The 25,441-nt window shown below is 40.0% G+C and overlaps 1 protein-coding gene across 1 annotated transcript in view; it reads right to left on the reverse strand.

The window, feature by feature from the left end:
- LOC107757059 (NAD kinase-like) overlaps positions 1 to 25,441 on the reverse strand; it is a 78,499-nt gene that overhangs the window by 33,293 nt on the left and 19,765 nt on the right. Inside the window, exons 3-6 of the mRNA XM_016574430.1 lie at positions 18,345 to 18,428; positions 12,366 to 12,495; positions 4,337 to 4,442; positions 2,054 to 2,139 (exon numbers count right to left, since the gene is read on the reverse strand). Of these exons, the coding sequence (XP_016429916.1) occupies positions 2,054 to 2,139; positions 4,337 to 4,442; positions 12,366 to 12,495; positions 18,345 to 18,428 (406 nt within the window). The remainder of the gene's footprint in view (positions 1 to 2,053; positions 2,140 to 4,336; positions 4,443 to 12,365; positions 12,496 to 18,344; positions 18,429 to 25,441) is intronic.

Below are 25,441 nucleotides of genomic sequence, written 5' to 3' on the forward strand. Positions count from 1 at the left end.
TAAACTAGCTAGTATGTGTACTGTGCTAGACTAACTGAGACTTGTCACAGCACTTGTATACTGTTGCTCTCTCGTTGGTCTGATTGCTTCTATTGTTCTCATTTGTATGTCACTTTGGATGAAAGTGTCTGCTAAATGATTAAATGTAAATGTAAATGAAAAAACTATTTAGCAAGTTATGCAATAGAGGAGTTCCTAAATTTTTAGTAAGAATTCTGGCCTTTTGGTATGCTCATCAGTCAATGCATGTGAAATGGGGTAATTCTGTGTCTGCTCCATTCAATGTAGGTAATGGAGTTAGACAGGGAAGCATTTAGTCTCCCTTTCTATTTAATGTTTATATGGACGATTTATCGAAGCTGCTAAACAGCTGTGGAACAGGTTGTATTGTTGGTAACACTATCATCAACCACGATGTATGCGGACGATTTGGTGATTTTTTGTCCATATAGTGCAGGCCTTCAACAGTTATTGATGGTTTGCTCTCAATATGGCTTAGATTTTGATATTAAATATAATGCAAAGAAGAGTAATATTATGATTATTAGGAGTAGGGAGGACAGGAAACTTTCATTTCCTGACTTTTCTCTGTCTGGTGCTGTCCTTAAAGTATGCAAGGAGGTTAAATACTTAGGACATTATATAACTGATGCCTTGTTTGATGATAGAGACATTTACAGACGCTCAAGTTAATATGCTGATGCGCAAATTTAGTATGTGCTCAGGATCTGTTAAGACTACACTTTTTAAAGCATTTTGTACCCCTATGTATACTGCCCATTTGTGGCGGTGTAGCATGCAGAAACTCAGTGTAGCATATAACGATGGATTGAGGCTGCTGCTTAGGGTTCCACGATGGAGCAGTGCAAGCCAAATGTTTGTTAGTGTTGGTGTGCCAACCTGCTCTGCTGTGTTGCGTAATTTGATGTACAAGTGTATGTGTAAGTTATCAGACTCTGCAAACAGTATAATTTCAACACTGACGAACCCAGCACTTTGTTCAGTCAGATTTTTCTCCAGCATGTGGAACCACTGGCGTTTTAGTCTTTATGTAAATATTTGATGTTGTAGATTCTGTCTGTCTTTTAACTATTAGTTGTTTGTTTATTTTGCTCGCTTTATTGTCTGTGTTTTTTGGACCATGTGTGTCCTTAATAAAGTTTTGATGATGACTGATGAAATATGTTCTATACAACTGCTTTGATAGAGGGCAAAATGATACATTTCTAGTTTCAACATGATTTATTTTTCAGATATTCTTCTTTAAATATTTCAGATGAATGCAACGTTGACCCACATTTGGTTCTTGACCACAGAAAATATGTACAATTAAAAAACTTATTCATGGGGCCACATTGAAATTCCCATATCTCTGGAAATGAGCCATATATAGTCTTAACAATTAAGATACTAAAAGAAAAGGTTATTAAGCACTAAAAATCCAAAGGGATATTAAGTAAAAAGAGTAATAGGCTAGAGTAGTTTTGGGTTTGGTTATATTGTGTTACACGCATACTTGAGCAAACAAATATCATTGTCAATTGTCTACTTGCCAATATGCACGCAATTGTTTGTCAGCGATTCAATTATGATTCAAAGCTTTCTAGAACAGAAGCGAGCATTTTTTTTTTGCAGTTTGATTAATGACATGACAGTGGAAGGTCTAACAGCTTGCATTCCTACTAATGCACAGATCTATTTTGACATATCAGAATACATAGTTCAACCTCTCTGTTTACAATCTGCAAGCAACAAGAATTTTTCAGAGGACACACACACACTCAAGTGCACATGAGAGCAAGTTTACCACACCCACCCTCACCAACCACATTTTCAAGACCTAAGTCTAGTAATGCAGCCCACCAATAAAGTTAGTGGTTAGTTAAAGTTAAAACCTCCAGAAATAAAATCAGTGTGAGTGTGAACAGGGCACAATAATACTTCAAAAATGTAACAAAACACATTTTTTAATGTTATTTCTATTTCTTTGACAGTGCACTTATATTTTAATTATTCTGTCATTATTATAACAGTTTATAAAATATTTTCAAACCTGGAAGAGAGAAGAAGCATACAGCAAAGTCCCATCTCCTCCCAAACAAATGATGAAGTCGACACAATTGGAAATATCATCATAATCTATGAAACATGTCAACAGGTTGCATATCAGTTTTACACATTTTATCTTAACTTAGGAACACTGGTTAAAGTTTCTAAGTCCTAAGCAGTTTTTATAGTCACTGCAATAGTTTTCCTTAAATACTGCACATGTAGTTAGCAGTTAGCAACTAATGGCGCTTTTCCCCCCAACCGAAGTGGTACTAAAAAAAGTACCAGGTACCAGGTACTGTACCCAGTGGAAAACCCCCCAAAAGTGAACCGTACCAAGCCGTACCGTGCCGTACCATGCAGTGGAAAAGCGCCATAAGAGGGGGCATTTGCACAACACCGATTTCAACTAAAAATGGAAAGCCTGTTATATGTTTTGTCAGTTCATGTACATGACAATGGCAATTTGGGGGCCTGAAAAAGCAAACATTTGAAAAAAAAAAAAAAAAGGGTTTCAAAGTGTACGTTTTTGAAAGATGTCAAAAATACAAAGGAAAATTTTTTCTATTTTTAGTACATCATCGTCATGTAAACAATTTTTAAAGTGTAGCCAACTATTTCTGTAAACACATTACACAGTTTTGTAGTATTCAAATTTTTCCTTTATCAATGTCAACAAAATATATCTATGCATGTTGAAGCATACACACTAGGGATGTAACGATATCAAAATCTCACGATACGATAATATCTCGATAAGAAATCCAAGATATGATATTTGTTGCGATATAAAAAAAAGACAAATGAAGACTTGGAGAAAAATTTTTTTTTTGAACATTTTAAAGTTAAATTTTTCTATCTAATACACTTTGAGAGTTCGAAACTAATAGCCCCAACCCATGTTCCTAAGAAAACTTAAAGGGTTAGTTCATCCAAAAATGAAAATTAGTCCATAAATTACTCACCCTCAAGTCATCCTAGGTGTATATGACTTTCTTCTTTCAGACGAATCCATTTGGTGTTATATTAAAAATTGTCTTTGATCTTTCAAGCTGTTTCATGGCACTCAGCGGGTGTTGCATGCATCAGTCCAAACGCAGTTAAATAAAAAGCGCCCATCCATAAAAAAAAAAAGTCTCACACGGCTCCAGGGGTTGAACAAAGGCCTCCTGTAGCGAATCGATGCGTTTTTGTAAAAAAACTGAAAGAAGAAAGTCATATATACCTAGGATGACTTGAGGGTGAGTAATTTATGGGCTAATTTTCATTTTTGGGTGAACTAACCCTTTAAGTCAGTGAATTGACTTGTACCTGAACTTTAAAGAGTACTCAACCCTCTTTTTAGCTGTTATACTGTCTCAGTCTAAATTACATTCACACTGGTGTTTTAGAAGCCAAACAAATTTGAATATAATAATAATAATAATTGTATATTATTGTTATTCCTATGACAGTAATAGACATATATTGTAAAACAGTTGCACTGTAAAATAAATTAAAATGAATATTTCATAGGTATATTATTTTTGCTTTACACTACAGTAGGGAAATTACAATACTTATTTCCTAATTTCTACACTTGAAAGAGATATTTTGAATTTGGACTGCAGTAACGTAACCCATTGAAACAGCTAGCTGTTAGCAATTCATACTGCACTTTTATTTAAGACAGCTTTTATTTTGACAGAAAACTCCAGCTTCAGTGAAAACTGGCTTACAAAAATTTGTCTCACTACAAATCTAGTGAAATGCTGGAATCATTTGCCCATTAAAATGTTGGGAATTATGCAAAAGTGAAAATAAAGCATAACTGATGGCCGTTGCGTTCCCAAACATGCGCTAAACTCACAGCACATGCAATAAACGAGTTCACTGCATTCACTGTGAACTGAGCCGTTCTGAGGCACGGAAAACACTGGATCACAAGGTGATCGTGTGAACGAAGTGCTTTGAAAACGAAAACAGCGAAAACAGACTTGATGAAGGAATTAAGCCATATTGTGCTTTCGGTTTTAGTTTGTTTGACAGATACTGTGCCAAAGCATAATGGCCCAAAACACAACTTTAAAGACCTTTTATGTTAGAATAAAAAGTTTAAGTATATTTAAAAAATCTACACTTTTTGCCCGGAAGACCTCGTTTCATATTGTCATGTGACCACAATCATTTTGAGACAGTTTTGCTATCGCGATACCACAATATTGATAATATCGTTACATCCCTAATACACACACAACCACACAAACTACATGAGGTATAATAAAGTGCTTTTTGGATAATGCCTCACCTTCTCTAAAAGTGCAAATGTTCTTCTTGATGGAGACAAAGCTCTCATTAGCAATGGCTGGATCTTCAATGACTTTCCTCTCCACGTAGACAATCATATTTTTTTGCTGAAAGCCATTAAAGCAGAGAACAAGACAATGTTCTGAATGTCAATGTCAACAAAGAGCAAATATGAACAGAACTCATGAAACATTATGCTTTAATATCATTAAACTGAGGTTTTGAATTGAAGAACACTTTAAAGGGGTCATATGATGTTGCTAAAAAGAACATTATTTTGTGTATTTGGTGTAATTATATTTACATTACATTTAGTCATTTAGCAGACGCTTTTATCCAAAGCGACTTACAAATGAGGACAATATAAGCAGTCAAAACTAACAAAAGAGCAACAATATATAAGTGCAAATGACAAGTCTCAGTTAGCCTAACGCCGTACACGTAGCAAGGTGTATATATATATATATATATATTACACACACACACACATATACACACACACACAAACAAAGAAAAACAAGTAGATAGAATAGAAAAAATAGAAAGCTAGTTATACGAGCGTATGGGACGCTCAGTGGGTTCAGGTGTAGTGCAGCCAAGATGGTGGTGTGTGTTTCCGGTAAGAGAAACAGGAGGGGGAATTCCAATTTAACTTGTTTAATCAAAGGAGATTTGTACTTTCCTCAGCGACCAGCACGGATCAGCTCTAGGCATGACGAAACGGATATCGTCCTCTTTTGGAAGGCAAAACAAAGTATTTTCGCTTTCACAACGAAACACAGCATCTTCACGACATGGCGGCAGCAACAATACTACAGCGAGAATAAAAGTTACGCCTTCTTTCTTTGCGTGAACATTTGGGCGGCGTTATGCAAATCTTCCCACATCGTGACGTAGACATGTGGGGGCGTGTTAGATTGAGCCGTTTTAGGTAGGCGTGGTTGACTCTTAACTTTTATAAAGAATATCTCTTTGGATTTGAGACTTTAGTCTTTGCAACTTTACAGATCTTCTTTATGCACCAAGAGCTCGTAACACTTCAAAGAGAAAGGAAAAATTGAAATTGCATCATATGACCCGTTTAATAAAAGCATTTTCAAAGAAAGCAAAGGTTCTCTCTGTCGAAATGTAGTTTTAGAGGACTGTAGTTTTAGTTCCTCTCAAACACCATTGTAAGGCTGGAATTGTGACAATTTAACTTTTAAATGAACATAAAAATATTACTGGTTATGATAATATAAAATTTTAACATTTAATCTCAACTAATTATTTATCATATACATGCTTAAGACCTCCAGCTATTTGACTACTGTTACAGTAATATATTAGTGACGGCAGTGCTTGAAGTGTGCTTACTTTTTACTGTACAGCACAGTACAGTACAGTGTAATTTATGCCATAAAATAAAATACGATAAAACGATATATAAATGACAAAAACAATAAAAAAAGTGGATTATTTTGAATGGGAACATTTTGAGTCTTCTAACACATGGGTTTATTTACTTTATGTCAATACTTTGATCCCATATTTAACCCTCTGGGGTCTGAGGGGGTTTTGGGGCCCTGGAGAAGTTTTGAAATGCCCTGACATTTGTGCTTTTTTCAGTATCTTAAAAACATATTCATGTCTAAAGTCTGATTACACTGTATTCAGCACTAACTGGGCTACAATAATATGTGAACAGCATGAATGTACATGTTTGTGTTTTTGAGAAAACAACGTTTATGCGTGGTTAGTAAAAAAAAATTCATTTTGAGGAATCACATGATGTGCTCATGGACCTAGTCACACTCGAGTAGAGCTCTGGACACCTGGTCCCTTTTTGCCGTTCTTTTGGTTTTATTTTAAGTTTTCTTCGATAATTTTACTTTACCAGATGGCACACAATCGGAAATTGCAGGATTTATCACCGTCATCTTCTCCGATTAAGAAAAAATTCCAAGACAACAACCACGGATGGATGACAAAATGCCGATCGCTGTAGCAAGCTTTGAGGGCATATTAAGATTCAAACTGACAGCGATGCGAAGTGAGTTTGCCTCTCAGATCTCAGTTGTCCAGTCGCTATGCTCTAAACTCGATTTTCTTATAGGTGAGATGAGGGAACAAAAGAAAGTTCCCTCACTGATGGAATTTTTATGTTTTTTTTTTTTTTAGAATGCTACCTGTGTGGGTTCCCTTCTCTGGCAGGTAGAGAGATTGAAGTGGAGCGAGCACATCACATCTATACAAAGGCCTCATCAGATCTTGCTACCTGTGTGGCTCCCTTCTCTGGCAGGTAGAGAGATTGAAGTGGAGCGAGCACATCACATCTATACAAAGGCCTCATCAGATCACGTTAAACCATGCCTTTTTCTCTTTAAACTTTTGCGGTACACAGACAGGGAGCTCGTTCTGTGGGATGCCAGACTTCATGACCTAGTGAAAACAAGTGACGGAGCAACGCTGACGTCAACTAGATGCACGTCAACTAGATGTAGTGGGGCGCCGCTACGGTTTCTGGGCCCCCTGGACAGCATATTAACTCGGGTCCCCGGGTGGGGGGGCAGCATTTCAGTCCAGGCCCGACGGGCCCCGACTTTTTTCGGGCCAATTTTCACGTCATAGTTTATACGCGGGCCGGGCCTCGGGCCTGTTTTAGGCTTCTCCTTATTTTTATATTTTAGATATCCTGTAGAAATCGCGTTTCTCCCTCAGGGGGCCCCCCTCCATCGTCGGGCCCTTATAATCGTCCTAACATTACCCCCCTTATGGCACCCCTGCCCCCGAGACAGATCCCCTGCGAAGACCTTGAAGTGGTAGTAGAGGCGGCACAACTATAAAGACATGTGAATAATCCCGCCCACTCTAAAGCGGTACTGAATTGCAGTGGAAACGCAAACCGTGCCGAGCTGAACCATGCCGTGCCGTACTGAGCCGTACCGAGCTGAGTCGTACCACGCAGTGGAAAAGCGCCATAAGAGGTGTCTGGCTGTTGTCCTGGCATCTTTATCTGATGGCGTTGGACAGTTTGCTTATGTTAGTCAACCAAGATCCAATCAAAATGTAGCAAACCTTTGTCCACTATTGTGGACAGAGAGGGGCCATTTGGCAAAGGCGTCGCCTTTGGCTTGCTTAGTTGGGGACACTTGACTGATTGCACAGACACTGTTGGAAGAGAGCTGAAATGGATGATGACCACTTAATCTTCAATGTCAAACTTTAGCTTGAAAAATGACTCTTTGTTAATGTCCTCTTGCATTATTGACAAACTATTTTCCTGTTTGACACTGTAAAGCTGCTGTGACAGTATTTTATAAAGCGCTATAAAAATAAAGGTGACTTGAATTGATCGTTGAGGGCACAGAGTCCATGGCGGGCATTAGATTCAGCTTTGGGTCAGCGATGGGCTCTGGTTTGTGCTCTGTGTGGGGGCATGGCTGCAGGTGCATAACCTACTTTGTTCCTTTTAAATCATAATTTGTTACCGAGTAGGCCTACAATTTGAATTAATATTCAAAACTTTGGCAGCCATTTCGGTAGCCAATAAAGATATCTGAACGCAAACGGGCCAATACAAGCCCCGATATGTGAACTGGGAAAAAACACAGCTGCAGCAGGTTTGAAGAGCTGACCATGACAGTGATAGCTGATCACACAGAGAAGGAGCTCAGACTGAATGTTTGGAGAAAAAATCTTCATGGTAGTGATATCATAAATATAAAGTATATATTTTGATACATATCAATACTGAAATATCTGACATGGTTCCAATACTCATTTTCCTCAAAATCTATAGATACCAGCTGCGTCGCGCTCTCTCCTTTTTGACAAACACCCGCCTCCTGTCACTCATTTGTTTCAATTACAGAGTATGAAAGTCTGTGCGGGATTGCAGGTATTCTGCATTATTTTAATCATTCCCACAAATGTCACAAGCACATTATTGTAACACGAGAGGACAGTAATATGTAATCGCTGTAATCATGTAATCGCAGATAACTGGATGCGAGCTCTAAAATAGGCCTATACAAATGAGCAGCCTGTCTTCTCACTCAGATACTGCACAATGATGATCTACGTGCTCTTGCAGTAGAAATTAATTCTCTTTGTTCCTGGATTAAACATTGTCAAAAGTTATTAACCATTCAGAATAGATCCACACGTGACCGATGAAAATGCTCCAGGAAATTTTATTGGCTGTAAGTGAAATGCACCAGGAAGTCTTTCAACAATCAAAGATGGATCTTTAATTTATTTACAATGTAAATGTATGTTATACAGTGCATCCGGAAAGTATTCACAGCGCTTCACTTTTTCCACATTTTGTTATATTACAGCCTTATTCCAAAATGGATTAAATTCATTATTTTCCTCAAAATTCTACAAACAATACCCCATAATGACAAAGTGAAAGAATTTTGTTTGAAATCTTTGCAAATTTATTTAAAAAAAATCACATGTACATAGGTATTCACAGCATTTGCTCAATACTTTGCTGAAGCAGCTTTGGCACTAGGGTTGGGAATTGAAAATCGATTCCGATTCCAGAATCGGATACTTAAGGTCAGGAATCGATAAAATTTCGATTCCGCCTATCGATTCCTATGCGTTTTTTTTTTCTTCATCTGTGAGGACCGGACCTAGCGGTCAGCCAGGACCTTGCTCGCTAATCTAAGCGCTACAAATTTTGGCTACATTTGCGATCAGAAGCCAAAAAAGCTAAGTATAATATCTGTGATAGCTAAACATGTTGCAAGAGAGGTGTCACCACCAACATGACAAAGCACTTTAATTTAATAGATCGTTAAAGATCGCGAACACGATTCAAACACCAACGTGATTCTATTCCTAAATTACAATGATTCGTCTGTTTCATTCCTCAACCTTTGACGTGTGCGATCAATGTTGTGATCACTTGCACTTCAAATGAAGATTTGTCGATTACATTGTCACGCCAGTAGGTGGTGAAAAGGGGCTGTTAAAATGTATTCGTCTTTGAATCATACAAGAGATTCGTTCAAGAACGCTGATTCATCCAGTAATGAAACAAGTACATCTTGAGTGAGTCATTGAATCAATTATTCATAAATGACATGTGATTTTGTTTAGTTGTCTAATGTTTTTTCTTCAGAATCATGAGAGAACTTCCATTGGGGAAAAAAAACGGGAAAAAAACCCTACATTTATCCAGAATCATGCAGTTCTATTTTTGCACACAAACAGCTCTTAAAGAGTCCAGTTTTTATGCAGCCTGTTGATTTTTGTTCATGGTATTCAGCTCCAATAAATGGTTTGCAAAAAAGAGACACAGGATAAACGTTTGATATCATTATTTAAACACATTGGAATCGAAACTGGGAATCGAAAAGAATCGGAATAGATAAGCAGAATCGGAATTGATAAAATTCAAACGATACCCAACCCTATTTGGCACCAATTACAGCCTCAAGTCTGTTTGAGTATGCTACATGCTTGGCACAACTATTTTTGGGCAGTTTCTCCCATTCTTCTTTGCAGGACCTCTCAAGCTCCATCAGGTTGGATGGGGAGTGTCGGTGCACAGCCATTTTCAGATCTCTCCAGAGATGTTCAATCAGGTTCAAGTCTGGGCTCTGGCATGGGCCACTTAAGGACATTCACAGAGTTGTCCCATAGCCACTCCTTTGTTATCTTGGCTGTGTGCTTAGAGTCATTGTCCTGTTGAAGATTAACCTTTGCCCCAGTCTGAGGTCCAGAGTGCTCTGGAGCAGGTTTTCATCAAGGATGTCTCTGTACATTGCTGCATTCATCTTTTTCTTGATCCTGACTAGTCTCCCAGTCCCTGCTGCTGAAAAACATCCCCACAGCATGATGCTGCCACCACCATGCTTCACTGTAGGGATGGTATTGGCCAGGTGATGAGCGGTGCCTGGTTTCCTCCAGGTTCTCCTCTCTCCACAGAGAAATGCTGGAGCTCTGTCAGAGTGACCATTGGGTTCTTGGTCACCTCCCTGACTAAGGCCCTAATTCTCCTTGGATCGCTCAGTTTGGCCGGGCGGCCCACTCTAGGAAGAGTCCTGGTGGTTCCAAACTTCTTCCATTTACAGATGATGGAGGCCACTGTGCTCATTGGGACTTTCAATGCTGTAGAAATTATTCTGTATCCTTCCCAAGATCTGTGCCTCGATACAATCCTGTCTCGGAGGTCTACAGACAATTCCTTGGACTTCATGACTTGGTTTGTGCTCTGACATGCACTGTTAACTCTAGGACTTTGTATAGACAGGTGTGTGCCTTTCCAAATCATGTCCAATCAACTGAATTTACCACAGGTGGACTCCAATCAAGTTGTAGAAACATCTCAAGGATGATCAGTAAAAACAGGATGCACCTGAGCTCAATTTTGAGTGTCATGGCAAAGGCTGTGAGTACTTATGTACATGTGATTTTTCCCCTGTTTTTTATAGTTAATAAATTTGCAAAGATTTCAAATAAACTTCTTTCACGTTGTCATTATGGGGTATTGTTTGTAGAATTTTGAGGAAAATAATGAATTTAATCCATTTTGGAATAAGGCTGTAACATAACAAAATGTGGAAAAAGTGAAGCACTGTGAATACTTTCCGGATGCACTGTACAGTAAATGTTTCGGAATGGGGTATTTGTATGATTTGTTCATATAAATATCCTAGTCTAACTGCATCACTACATTGTACAGACATTACAGGTCAAAGCCATCTGATGTTCCATTTATCTAAATAAATATAAAAACATAAAAACTTAAAACACTGCGTACAAAAATTCAGTGTCATATTTTAAATACCTCAACTGAATTGAGGTCATTTGTTTTATTTACTATTTTATTACTGACTGTTTACTCTGACTGTTGTCGTTTTTGTAAATTCAATTCAGTTTGAAATCAAGCCTCCATTGTGCTGTAAGCTATTGCAAAAACGTTACTCTATTGTAAAGACACAAATACACAGAATAAGCAAACATTTATTTGAGATTATTGTAATGGTAATTGCTCAATCTTTGTATGTAAATAAAAGCCAAAATAAAATTATTCCATTTCACTTTGAAATACGTCACAACACTGAAGTCAGTTGCAACTTCCGGTTCATATAGGCTTTTATATTGATATTTTTCAAGGTATTGTATTTAAGTTAGAAATTCCAGTATCGGGATCACTAATTCACGAATGTACTTCAATAAGATAAAAGTGTGTTTTGTTGAAAGTAGCTATTTTCTACATAGATCTTTGATTTGAGTGAATATTTATTGGTGATTCATTAAATATCTCTGACTAAAAAGTAACTAGTAACTAGTACTCTGAGTAGTTTTTGAGAAGAGTACTTTGTACTTTCAACTTAAGTACTGTTTTAGCACCAGTACTTTTACTTGTAATTGAGTATTATTTCATCAATGTAGCAGTACTTGTACTTAAGTACAAATTTTCAGTACTCTTTCCACCACTGGCTGTGGGTGCTAACGTGTCTTCAACAACCACTTTGTAAAAACAATATTGGACCAAGAACAACTCAAAAAGAGGGCTATATATAAAGAGAGAAATACAAGAGACTAAACAAGGTAATTAACTAAACACAGGTGTGACACAGGAGGGCAAATAAAAAAACCATGGTAAGAAAAGAACAAAGACAAAAAACTAAACTGGGAACAGTGTAAATCTGACAAGATAACAACTCATTACAAAAGTGGAGCAAATAATAAATCTAAGCACTACATTGATCTATCAATTTACACATGTAAAAATACCATTACTGACTGAATTTGGCATTTGTACAGTATACCAAATAATGAACTTAATATAGTTTGCCAACATTTAATGTACTCTGATGTTTGTTGAAATGCAAGGTTTACAGGTTTACAGATTCGCTGACCAATAGATCATCAGCTTCAGTACATGACATGACTAAGAATAAACATTCCTGTGCCAAAGCATGCCAGGTGGTCCTGATCTTCGGATCCTTTTACCTTTGACACACATTCTTAATGACCACATCTGCATTTCTTTGTTCTTGTGTAATATTTTGTGGTGATCTCACCTGTGTCAGAAAAATGCAGAGTTCTTTGAAAGGCTGTAGCAGACTGGTGTCTCTGATTTTCTTTATAATAAGGACACTTTTGGGTGGCTTGTTCCATGTCAATCTCTGACTGGCTGGATCTTGAATATGCCTGAATGCACAGATATGAACAAACATGTTTGTCTATATAGCATGTTTTTTTAAACATTTAAGTTTACTGGGTGACAAAAAATAAGCTCTTATTTCGTTTTGCATGGTAATTAAGAACTCAATTGAGAAATCCATTTTCCCTGATTGTTTTATATTTAAGAGGTTACTGTACTATAAAACACGTAATATATATATATATGGCTATTCAGGGCTGTGTAAAAAGCGCATGCTCTGGAATTTGATATACTTCTCGTAAGATTTCCAACCGATCTCCACCAAACTCGATCAGCATGACCTCAAGACATTGGGAATGCTAAATTGCCAAGGGATTTTTGATATATCGAACGGTTTGGCCATGGCGAGGAGACAAATTTATGGCGAGAAATGAAAAACAGGAAGTGTCTAATAACTGTTGCACACATTGTCTGATTTTGATGAAACTTCAGCAGATTGTTCGTTCTATGATGCTGATCACATAGATGTGACTTTTAGGAGTCAAAGTTATAGCGCCACCAACTGGCAGCAGGAAGTGTGTTATTTTCAAAATGCTGTGAAATCAGCCTCTTATTTTTATTTGATTTGCTTCAAACTTCATCAGAATAATGTCAAAACACAGCTGATGTAAAACTGTGAAGGGATTCTTGATATCTAAAATACTGTTGCCATGGCAACCTGTCAAACTTGAATATTCTTTTCCAGTGATTTTGAGGCACTTAACATGCTTAGAATTTCATGAAACTCAACACACACATCAGTATTGATGATATTTAGACACTGGCAAAAGCTCATAAACGGGCATGGAGCAGGCGCTCTATAGTGACACCTTTTGACAAAAGTTGGGGGGTTAGTTTTTGCTACTGTCACCAAAATCTGTACATATATTATTCTCATAAAGCCGGACAACTTTCTAATTTACAGCCATTAGCTACGACCAACAGGAAATTGTTTTTGTTTGTTTTGAATGGATTTTTGGAAAAATCAGGCTGTGGAATTTTGAATACTTCTTCCAAGGAAATCAAGCAATTCACACCAAACTTTGTCAAGATGATGCCAAGATACTGACGATGCTAAATTGTGAACGGATTTTGGATATCTTGAACGGTGCTGCCATGGCAATTTATTAAAGTAACAGTAAAAAAGATAACAGGGTCATTCCGTGTCAAATCAAACAAATTTCAGAAATTTCCCCAGGCTCAAATTTTTGATTTTGCTAATATTTTTTCTGAAGAAAGATAAACATGCATAGTGATGATAGCCCAAATATTAAATTTCAGGGATGAATATTTACTAAGTAATCCACTATTTTGTAGAGGGGGGTCAAAATGGCAATTACCCTTCTAGGGAACTCCACGCTACGCCCCCTACGGTGCACATTGGGAAATGCAGCCTGCATGACCGGTGTATGAAGCACGTGAGAAACAACGCCAAACCAGGCTTCTGGTTATTTTTAAGTGGGCGGTCCCTCTGAATCCCGCCTAGTGGGTTTGGGCTGAGTACACTGCTCCCCCTCTTCAGGGTTTTAAGTATAGCTGTCTGCAGATGGTTATGCTCCAGCTCAAGCTGAGCATAGGTCTGAGGGCAGCTATGATCTAGCCTGGCTTGGGTTGCCCTTGGCACAAAGCTCTTTCAAGTAAGTGCTGAAGTCTTTGTCCTGTCTTCAGCCTTATATGAGGGAACTGCTATTCGAGGATAGCTGTGTCCAGCCCTCTAGTGTTTTTGGCCACAGCTTACATCAGGCTTTGATCTCGGACTGATGATGTTTAAGTGTTCGCTCTTAGCGAATCATTTACTGATGGCCCGAATTGGGGGCCTCCTTAGTATAGCCATCTGAGGGTGGTTATATTACAGCCATAGTTATGGCAGGACGGGCTTACTTGAATACAGCTATCTGAGGCTAGCTGTGTCTTACTGGCAGTTGTGGTGAGCCCTCTCCTGGAGTGATCCCCTTTCCTAGAGCCTAGCTATCTGTGGGTAGCTATGTGCTAGCTCAGTGATTGCTCCCCCGCCTAGGGTTTTAAGTAGCGGTCTCTTGAGCCCTTGCCTAGACAGCGCTATCTCCCCTGCTAGGGTTGTAAGTAGATAGCCCACTCTCTGTTGTCTGGGTAGTCTCAGTCGGCCCCCCTTATGGTAGCCCCTTCCTAGGTACCTAGCTATCTGTGGGTAGCTATGTGCTAGCTCAGTGATTGCTCCCCTGCTTAGGGTTTGAAGTAGCGGTCTCCTTGAGCCCTTGTTGCCTAGACAGTGCTATCTCCCCTGCTAGGGTTATAAGTAGATAGCCCACTCTCTGTGGTCTGGGCAGCTTTGCAGGAAGGTTTTGCCTGGCTATCTAGGCTAGCTGTGTATGGTTATTCTGGTCTAAAAGCCTTCATAAGACCTTTAGGACATAGCTATCTGAGGTTAGCTGTGTTCTAGCTCAGCAGCTATTTCTCTGGGATTTAAGTAGATATCTTTGAGCTCCTCTAGAGGCTTTCTAGTTTAGTCTCTTCAGTGGTCTTGTGTATCCAGGCTTATATGGCTCACATAGCATAGCTATCTGAGGATAGTTGTGCTCTTAACTTGGGTGAGATGTTCCCTTTGATCTAATCAGGTTCCCCATTTCTGCCAGGTTGTGTGAGCGGTAGCGGCCTGTGGCGCAGTGGCATGGCCCCTTTCTGAGGAAAGGCTTGGTGTACGTCTGTCGCTTCCTTGGTGCTCCCCCACCAGGTTGACAGGCATGCGCCTCGGCTCGGCGTGGTTGGATTTCGTTCCCCAATGTGCCCCTTAGCATCTCGTTCTCTCTCAGGGAACCATGGATACATGTGTAACTCGAGAAGTTTTCACCTGAGATTCAGAGCCAAATTGCAGCGGGTTAAAAATGTCTTAAGAAAGATGGCAGCATCATGATGCTATTTTTACACAGAGCTTAGTAGGTCTGTTAGTAAAATATGTTGACTTTAGCAATCTTTATTGCATTATGTGCCAATGGTGACCATTCAAAAATGGGGAAAGAGCACTTTTAAATTTTTTTCTCCAAAGTTTGCATGCCTGTAACTCAAAAGGTATTAAAGATATCTTAATGCCTTTTTAGATATTGGGTCTTAACAAACTTTACTTTTGGCTTCTTCATTTTTAAGGCCCCATATGGTTTTGGTTCCAGAGATATTGGAATTTCAATATGGCTCCAAGAGTAAATTGTTAAAATGTACATATTTTCAGTGGTCAAAAACCAAATGTGGGTCAATTTGCAAAAATATGATACTTCTTTTCTTTTAAAGAGGAATGTCTGAAGAACAAATAATTTTGAAACTAGAAATGTATCTCATTTACTTCTGTCAAAGCAGAACACTGCATTGAACATACCTGTCTGAGTGCCATAAATGTTCTTTTTCCAAATTTTGCATGCCTATAACTCAAGAAGTATTAAAGATATTGCAATATGATTTTAGATTATAGTTCTTAATAAAATTTTCTTTTGGAATATTTATTTGCAAGGCCCTACATCATTCAGTTCCAGAGATATGGGGCATCACAATGAGGCTCCATTTTCTGATTGTTGAATATTACCTATTTTAGTGGCTGAAAAGCAAATGTTGGTCACTTTGTATACAGCTGATACTTATTGTATTTAAAGCAGAATGTCTGAAGAATAAGTAATGTTGAAACTAGGAATGCATCTTGTTTCACTCTATCAAAACAATATGCACAAAACATACCAGTCAGAGTGCTAAAAATGCACTGAAATGGTCAAGCTGAGGGACATTATCTTTCTCTCAGTAGTCTATTCATAAGATTCTATATTTGAATCCGTTTCAGGGATATTTGGAAGAAGTGATTTTGTTCATTTTAACAGCTTCTGAAGCTACCAAGAGTTCAAACACATAGTATTGTAACATGATTGAATCAAATCTCACACCTCATAGGGAAAAGTGGTTGTTTTACCACACATTGCATTCACATCAATAAACCAAGAGATGCCTAACCTGGATTAATTATTTGAATTTTGTTTTCTTTTTTATTGTTATATAATGTGAGCATAGTCATAGTGCTAAAGGGCATATTTGGCATAATCACTGATAATACCTCAAACATTTAAGGTCACTCACACTTGAAATAATTAACATTGGGCAATTCTAAACCCCAGGTAAATGGGATCCTGGGTATTTCATACTGTTCATACTTTACCTAGAGTTAACAATTAATCCTGGTCATTTATAATCTGATGTGTCACACTGTACATTCCTAAATCCTGGGTTACTCTTATTATTTGCATTGTTAGCAGTGATGACTAGATAAACACAAAACCACATTTGGTGTGAAAATGGGTAGGATACGACAATTTGGACATAGAGCTGCATCCCCCCAATGAACATAGGAGTCTCATAGACCTCTGAGGACACGGTGGTTAAATTTCATTTTCGAAGGAAATGTCCCGGAAAAAAAACGGAAAAGTCCTATATGTTTGTGCTAATCATTTTACGCCGGACTGCCTCACAAACTAGGGACGATGCTGCCTTCACGTGCTACCAAATTGATCGTAAATAGGAATGTGGTAGTTAAAAATTGCATTTGAAAGCAATGTGAAGTCGACCGCTTGAAATTGTCGAGCTCATAATGGCATTTGAAAGCAATGTGAAGTCAGTAACACGGTCACCACCAGTTAAACCGTAACACCGGTATGCCGGAGCATGAGCTCTTGTAGCTCCGTCCTCTTCTGAAAAGGGAGGCGGGAGCACCAGCTCATTTGCATTTAAAGGGACAAACACAAAAACGGCACGTTTTGGCTCATACCCTAAAAGTGGCAATTTCAAAAAGCTGTAAAAATTACAACCCTCTACATTGCGAGTAAATCACTCGCATATGCGACTAAATCTTCACTCTGGGCGACTAAATGATGTATAATATTAGCCAATGGCAAATAAATTCTTAGATTTTACTCGCCAGTGTGAGTTGGAGGCTGAGTACAAGTTTAGCACAGATATATTTGCACTCGCCAAACACTCTGACTGAGCGCTTCAGTGTTTCACTCTCCGTCAAGCGATCTGTGCTGTTTTTCAGTTCATCTATGGATGCGCAGCGCACCTGTGTTTGTGTATTTGGCGTAACGTTTTAAGATAACTTTAATACATCTTGAGTTATAGGCACACAAATTTTGGGAAAAGAATATTTATGACACTCAAACAGGTATGTCCTATACAATTGTTTTGATATAGGGAAACAGATGCATTCCTTGTTTCAACATTACTTATTCTTCAGACATTCTGCTTTAAACACACTAAGTATCAGCTGTATACAAAGTGACCAACATTTGGTTTTCAAGTGCTGGAATGGGTAATATTGAACAATCTGAAAACGGAGCCTCATTGAGACCCCCATATCTCTGGGATTGAACAATGTAGGGCCTTGAAAATGAAGATTCCAAAAGAAAAGTTTATTAAGAATTAGAATCTAAAATCCTTGGCATGCAAACTTTAGAGAAAAACTTTAAAAGTGCTGTTTCCCCATTTTTGAATGGTCACCATTAGCACATAATGCAACAAAGTTTGCTAAAGTGAACAGATTTTACTAACAGACCTACCAATCTCTGTGTAAAATTAACATTATGATGCTGCCATCTTTCTGGAGCCATTTTACCCCCTTGTAATTTGGAGATATTTAGGTTAAAAACCCCCATGTAGTTTTTCAGTCTATTTTACTTATAATTATTATTTAATAATAGAAAACTTTTTACTAAAACATCAATATAGATATTAGCCAGCCCATGATTGCACCACATCTTGCTAGAAAAAAGTGCCTGAAAAAAAGGACTATAAACTCTAACTTGTTCAACTGTATTGTAAAATGGACTACAGAAATAGTTAATAAAGGACTCACATGACAGCTTTAGGATTCTTCAGCATGCAGGCTTTGGGTCCAAATGTGGTGACAGGGCTTGGTCCGTGAAGTGACTGTGTCCTCCTTTAAAAGAACAGAAAAATTACTATTTAAAATTTTAAGTATATATTGTAGCTGCAAGTACTGACAACATGTAACGCACAGCAAACATAGTTCCAGGCAGGTCTTGACCGCATTACATGTCCATATCACTTAGCCAAATGATCTGAGTTATTTCAAAGGTCCTTACAGCCTAAAAAAGCAAAAGAACCAGAACCCACAACGACACTGGCCAAACAAATAAATATATTAAACAATAGGATTAAAATGACAGATCATTCCATGTTTTTGCCACAAAATTACATTTTATTATGTATGGAAAGCACATGCTCTATCTCTCCTACTCTCTCTCCCTCACAGACGCACATACAGTTTGCACACACGCTAACATACGGTCTAATGATTTTATCAGTAACATAGTTTAACAACTTAAAAACAACATGACTTCTCACAAGCAAGGTAACAACGGAGCTGTTCGTGAAGAAAATGAACTTAAAGTTTCACTATTAGTAGAGACATTGCTGCCGAACCCTTTTGAGAGAGACACAGACTCACAGAGGTAATCTAAAGTGTTGCCCACTCTCGCAAAATAAATAAGCAACTGCAACTTCAAAAACAAGCCCAATATTATTATACTATTTATTATCATTAATACTATTTATTATCAATTGTTTATTGTCAATAAATGAGCCTGCAACATAGTAAACTGAAACCACTCTGAGTCTGAAGAGCAAAAACAGAAGTTATTTTACAAAAATCATCAAATTAAGCGGGAGGACACACATCCTCTGATCACCTGTGAGCAGAATAGTTTTGGAGATGGAAAAGGAGAATAAAACAAGACAAGAGCACTAAGGGGGAGCTTTAATATACATACTTATAATAAAATAAACACAAACCATATGTATCTACTAGTAGCCTATTACTGCTCAATTAATAAAATATTTATTGATTTAATGATTAATACACTATAAAAATATTTTACAAATTAAATTAGGTCCCTTTCCTCCCCTGCACCATTCACCTTCTCCCATGTTTCCTCCATCTCTGTACATCTCTGTTGGTGGCCTTGTTTGTCTATTTACATCTACTAATGTTAAACAAGATTTTACTCCAAATGAGGGGGAGGAGGGGGTGCGATGTGCAATGACGAATAAGCTACAGCACATGTATTACTGCACTGATTGGCTTTTAGCTGCGAGTAGACAATTGTCAATAATACTTTGAAAAAACAGCGACCATAAATGTAAAGAAACGAAGTTGCTTGTCAGCTTTTCCGAACAAGCAACCATATTTTTTAAAATAAGCCCAAAAAACCGCAACCCGTGATATTTTAACGTGACTTCACAAAAAAAGAAGCCCAAAGTTGCATAAAATACGCGGACTTGGCAACTGTGGTAATCTCTCTCACTCTCTCGCTCTCTCTCTCTTTCTGTCTCTCTCATAACTTAGTTATTAGCTGCATTAGTCTGCTATCAACGGCTTCAAACCTCTGTTACTAGGTTTAAAATTACGTTTTGGAATTAGCAATGGAGGCATTGGATGAGATGCGGAAGAAATTAATCCTACTCACAATGGCGTTTTAAGTACAAAAACCGGACAAACGCCTTGAAATACTATATCATCTTATCGATGTCTTGAGGTGTGGTAACCATATAAGTGGAATAATTGACTTCTGTCCGTTGAATTCTTAGAAAATAATGCACACCCGAGGTGGTGATGCGGCCACGACGCGAAGCTGAGTTTTTCTAAGAAGCTTTTCATTATTTTCTAAGAATTCAATGGCCCGTCATCAATTATTCCTTACTTAAAAAGGCAAAGATTTAATTTAAATGAGCACAGATGAGAAGAAAGGCCGAACGAGTGAAGGAGACGCGCTGAATGGAAACGCACATTCGGCGTTCATTTTAATTCTATTCTGGTGGCATCCAGAGCATGCCACGTATACATATCTATGGCATGCCACATATTCGGTTACCATGGTAACCTTGTAAACAAAGCAGCTGTGCCACTCTCTGAACTGTGTACATTTTTCAAACAGTCATTTAGATATTTATATTTGCTTTAGTCTTCACCATAGCACCAAATAATTAATCAGAATCAGAGTCAGAATGAGCTTTATTGCCAGGTATGTTTACACATACGAGGAATTTGTTTTCGTGACAGAAGCTTCCACAGTGTAACAGAATGACAGTGACAGAACAAAAAAACACAGATAAGACAAAATAAAAATAAATAAAAAATAAAAAATAGAACAAGTAAAATAAGGAATAAAAAATATACAAATCGACAATTGTATGTACAGGTATATTATGTGCAAATTGAAATGTAGACTGAGTATGTGTGTTAGATAAATAAGTGTATGAGTGAATAAATAGTGTGTGTTCCACAGTTATTGTCAAGTGTTCATGAGATGGATGGCATGAGGGAAGAAACTGTTCCTGTGAAACTGTTTAATACTTAAAGACTTAATAAGCTATTTATTTTCAAACCTAAATTTTTAATTTTTTTTAATCTAACCTAAAACAACCTATTGTCAGGGAGTCTCTGCCCTCACAGTCACCTACGTCACCTCAGTCACCAGCCCCGACACACACCAGATCGCAATCACCTGAGTACTGATCACCCGCACCTGCAGAGACTCATTAAGCGCACTATATCCCTGCACTCCTCTCACTGCCTGGTCTACCATTCACCAGCTTGAACTTAGCCTGACTCCTACCTGTGTTTGACCAGTTGTTTACTTACCCCTAGAAGCGCCAGTGATCCTGTTCTCCTCCGATCCCATTCTCATCCTCCCCGGATACCTGCTAAGGATACCAAATAATTACCCAGAGCTAAGAACCCAAGAGCTCTCTATATTCTCATACTCACCTGTCTTCAACTTGCTCTCCGAATTGTCAATAAACCCTCCTGTTTGCATCCTTACCTTGTGTCTCTGGCTCAGAGTGTGACAGAAGACCGGACCTAGGACATACACCTCCATGGACCCCCGGGTTCCCATACCCGCAGAGGTACTGGAGGAATTGGTCAACACCCTCTGGGCCTCTCTCACGCCAGTCACTACCCCACAATCTGCCTCTGTAAGTCCCATGGCCATTCCTGCTTGCTATGCTGGTGGCGCAGCTGAGTGTGGTGGCTTCCTTCTCCAAGTGGCACTGTTTATCGAGATGCAGCCGCAGAAATTCTCCATGGAACGCTCGAAGGTAGCCTTCTTGATTTCCCTGCTAACTGGCAGAGCACTGTTGTGGGCACGAGCAATATGGAACGCCAATAGTGCCATAATCAACTCATATGATACTTTCACTAATCATTTCAAGGAAGTGTTTGACTCAGCTACAGGAATGCGATCCGTCCCAGACCAACTCCTGCGGCTGCGTCAAGGCTCTTCTACCACCAGCGAATACACCCTGCAATTTCGGACGCTAGCGGCGACTAATTGCTGGAACGAAACCGCTCTCCTCAGTGCCTACCGGCAGGGTTTGAATCCTCGTACAACTACTCACCGCCGATTGTTCTGTTTCAGTCTCCGCCCTCGTCGACTCGGGCTCTTCGGGCAATTTCATATCATGAGACCTCCTAAGCCCCTCCATCTACCCCGCCAACATCAGTAAGTAAGTAAGTAAGTAAGTTTTATTTATAGAGCACATTTAAAATTCAGCGTTTCTAGCTATTTTTGCTGCCTTCTGAAAAGTTCTCCAGGGATTCTTTAAAAATGTCAACAGAGACCGTAAGATGATCTTTTTTCCATTGCCGCTCTGCTTTTCGACAAATCTATCTAAGCGAACGAGTGGAGTCATCCAGCCATGGTTGTGATTTAAATTTTGGACATTTATATTTCAGGGGAGCTATAAAATCCAGGATATCTGAACAAGAAGAGTTAAAGAGAGAAATTAGATCATCTGGACTTGAGGAATGTTCAGCAGCAACTGAAATTGCTGTGGACACTTTATTACTATGATACATATCTGAAAACTGATTAGCAGCGAGAGAGCTGATGCAACGAGAATAAAAACCTGTAGTTTTTATAGTACTTAAAAAGCTAGATAGGGTGACATTAAATACAATGGGCTTATGATCTGAAAAGCAAGCATCTTCAATGTTTATGTTATCAATGGAAAACCCATAAGACATGATAAGGTCCAGGGTGTGGCCAAGTACATGTGTAGCCTTATCAACATGCTGAATAAAACCAAAAGAATCTAAAACATGGATAAACTCAGCAACCATGGGCTTTCCAGGACAGCAAACGTGAATATTAAAATCACCTAAAATTAACAGACGATCATATGATGTGATAATATGAGAAACAAATTCAGAAAACTCTTTTATAAAATGTTTATCTGGCTTTGGGGGCCTGTAGACCAAAACACAGAATAGCGGAGTGGTAGCAGAATCTATCAGAACACATTGAGATTCAAAAGTGGTAAAGTTCCCAACAGAGACAGTCCGAGATTTAAACCAGTTCCTGAAAACCATAGCCACTCCACCTCCTTTTCCAACACATCTCGGAGTGCTAAAAAAACAAGTTTGAAGGACAAAGTTCGCCAAAAACGGACGACTCACCCGCTCCAGTCCAGGTCTCAGTTAAAAATAAGAAATCCAATTCGTGTCTAGTAAAAAAGTCATTCAAAATAAAAGTCTTATTAGACACAGATCTGGCATTTACCAAGGCCATCTTAACGTGGGAGACAGAAGTTTGTGCTTGTGATTGACGGACATACTTCAATGATTTAATATTTTGAAGATTCACACCCCTTCTTTGGACGCGCAATCAGGCCCAAGAGCTCTGAGTCGAGACCATTCAGGGAAAACCGTTAGGGTGTGGGTGGGTCAACTACCGAACCCCGCCGATGAAGCTTAAGATCAGATGTCTGCATGAGGAGACCATCACATTTCTGGTACTGGAGGGATCCACCGTCGATATCATCCTGGGACGCCCCTGGCTCACTCTCCACTCTCCAGAGGTCAGATGGGAGCTTTGTGAGACTCGCTGGAGCGAGTCGTGCAGTCTCGTGGCAATCCCCAAACCGCCTACGGATCTAGTCTGAGCCCAAGTTGCCTCCACCCTAGTCGAAAGTCCGGAACCTCAAGAGACACCCACTGTCCCATCTGACTATGTGGCGTTCCAGGATGTTTTTAGTAAGCAGGCCGCCACCCGCCTTCCACCTCATCGGCCATGGGACTGTGCCATCGACCTGCTGCCTGGGATGAAACTCCCCAAGGGTAGAGTATACCCTCAGTCCATCCCGGAGCGCAGAGGTCATGGAGGATTACATCCAGAAGGCTCTCAAACAGGGATTCATCCAACCGTCCACCTCACCAGCTGCTTCAAGCTTCTTCATGGGCAAGAAGGATGGGGGCTTGAGGCCGTGTATCGATTATCGCACGCTGAACTCCCAGACGGTAAAGCTGCCATACCCACTTCCCCTGGTCCCAGCCGCCCTCGCGGAACTCCGTGGAGCCCGCATCTTCTCCAAGTTGGACCTGCCGAGCGCGTACAACCTCACTCATATCCGGGAAGGCGACGAGTGGAAGACGGCATTCATAAATCCCGCAGACCACTATGAATATCGGGTAATGCCGTATGGCCTAGCTAACTCACCGTCAGTCTTCCAAGGCTTCATGAACGAGGTGTTCCGGGAGTTCCTTCATCGCTTCGTGATAGTCTATATCGATGATATCCTCATATATTCCCGGAACCTGGCCGAACATCGCCACCACGTGAAGCAGGTCCTCCAGAGGCTCCGACAACATCACCTTTACCTTAAACTGAGGAAGTGCGAATTCCATCGCTCCACGGTTCAGTTCCTCGGTTACGTCATCAGCCGGGATGGGATTCAGATGGACCAGGGGAAGGTAACAGCCATCAAGGAGGGGCCGCAGCCTCAAACTGTTAAGGACCTGCAAAGATTCCTTGGATTCGCAAACTTCTACCGACGATTTATCAAGAACTTCAGCATACTCACAGCTCCTTTTACCTCCCTGCTCCGAGGAAGGCCCAAGTCCCTGTCCTGGAGCCCCAATGCCCACAAAGCATTCGAACAGCTCAGGGAGGCCTTCAGCACGGCCCCCATCCTTCGTCATCCCAATGCCCACGCTCCCTTTGTGGTGGAAGTGGACGCCTCCACCACCGGAGTCGGGGCCGTGCTGTCGCAGCGCTGTGGTGAGTCTCCCAGCCTCCATCCTTGCGCTTACTTTTCCAGAAAACTGACCCCAGCGGACATCGGCAACCAGGAACTGCTCGCCATAAAATTAGCTCTGGAGAAGTGGCGTCACTGGCTGGAGGGAGCCCACCATCCTTTCACTGTCATCACCGACCATAAAAATCTGCAATATCTCAGAGATGCTAAAAGACTCAACCCACGTCAAGCCAGATGGGCATTGTTCTTTACTCGGTTCCAGTTCACCATCACTCCAAGCCTGGTACTAGTGGCCCAGTATGGCCTGGGATGTCACCAGGTACGTCCGAAGCTGCTCAGTCTGTGCCATGTCTCAAACTCCTCGTCATCTTCCCGTAATGCTTATTTACCCATGTTTACAGAAACTACGGCATCCCGAAAGATGTGGTCTCAGACCAGGGTCCCCAGTTCATCTCCCGTGTATGGAAAGCCTTCTTTCGACTCATGGGTGTGACCGTGAGCTTGTCCTCAGGGTACCATCCTCAGACGAAAGGCCAGAATGAGCGAAGGATCCAAGTCATACTGCCACAAAGATCATCACAGCTGGAGCCGTTTCCTCCCCTGGGCCGAGTATGCACAAAACTCCCTCCGACAGAACACCACCAGCCTAACCCCCTTCCAGTTCATACTCGGGTTACCAACCCCCGCTCTTCCCATGGACGGAAGAGCCCTTGGAGGTTCCAGCTGTGGACTACTGGTTCCGGGCGAGCAAGAGAGTGTGGGACTCGGCTCACGTCCACCTCCAATGAGCAGTGTGGAGGCATAAGGCACCTCTACTCCTACTTACCAGCCTGGAGAGAAGGTCTAGCTGTCCACCCGGGATCTGCGCCTCCGCCTGCCCTGTAAGAAGCTGAG

This window comes from Sinocyclocheilus rhinocerous, unplaced genomic scaffold (genome assembly GCF_001515625.1).
Source record: "Sinocyclocheilus rhinocerous isolate Xijiao unplaced genomic scaffold, SAMN03320098_v1.1 scaffold233, whole genome shotgun sequence".
Lineage (NCBI taxonomy): Eukaryota > Metazoa > Chordata > Actinopteri > Cypriniformes > Cyprinidae > Sinocyclocheilus > Sinocyclocheilus rhinocerous.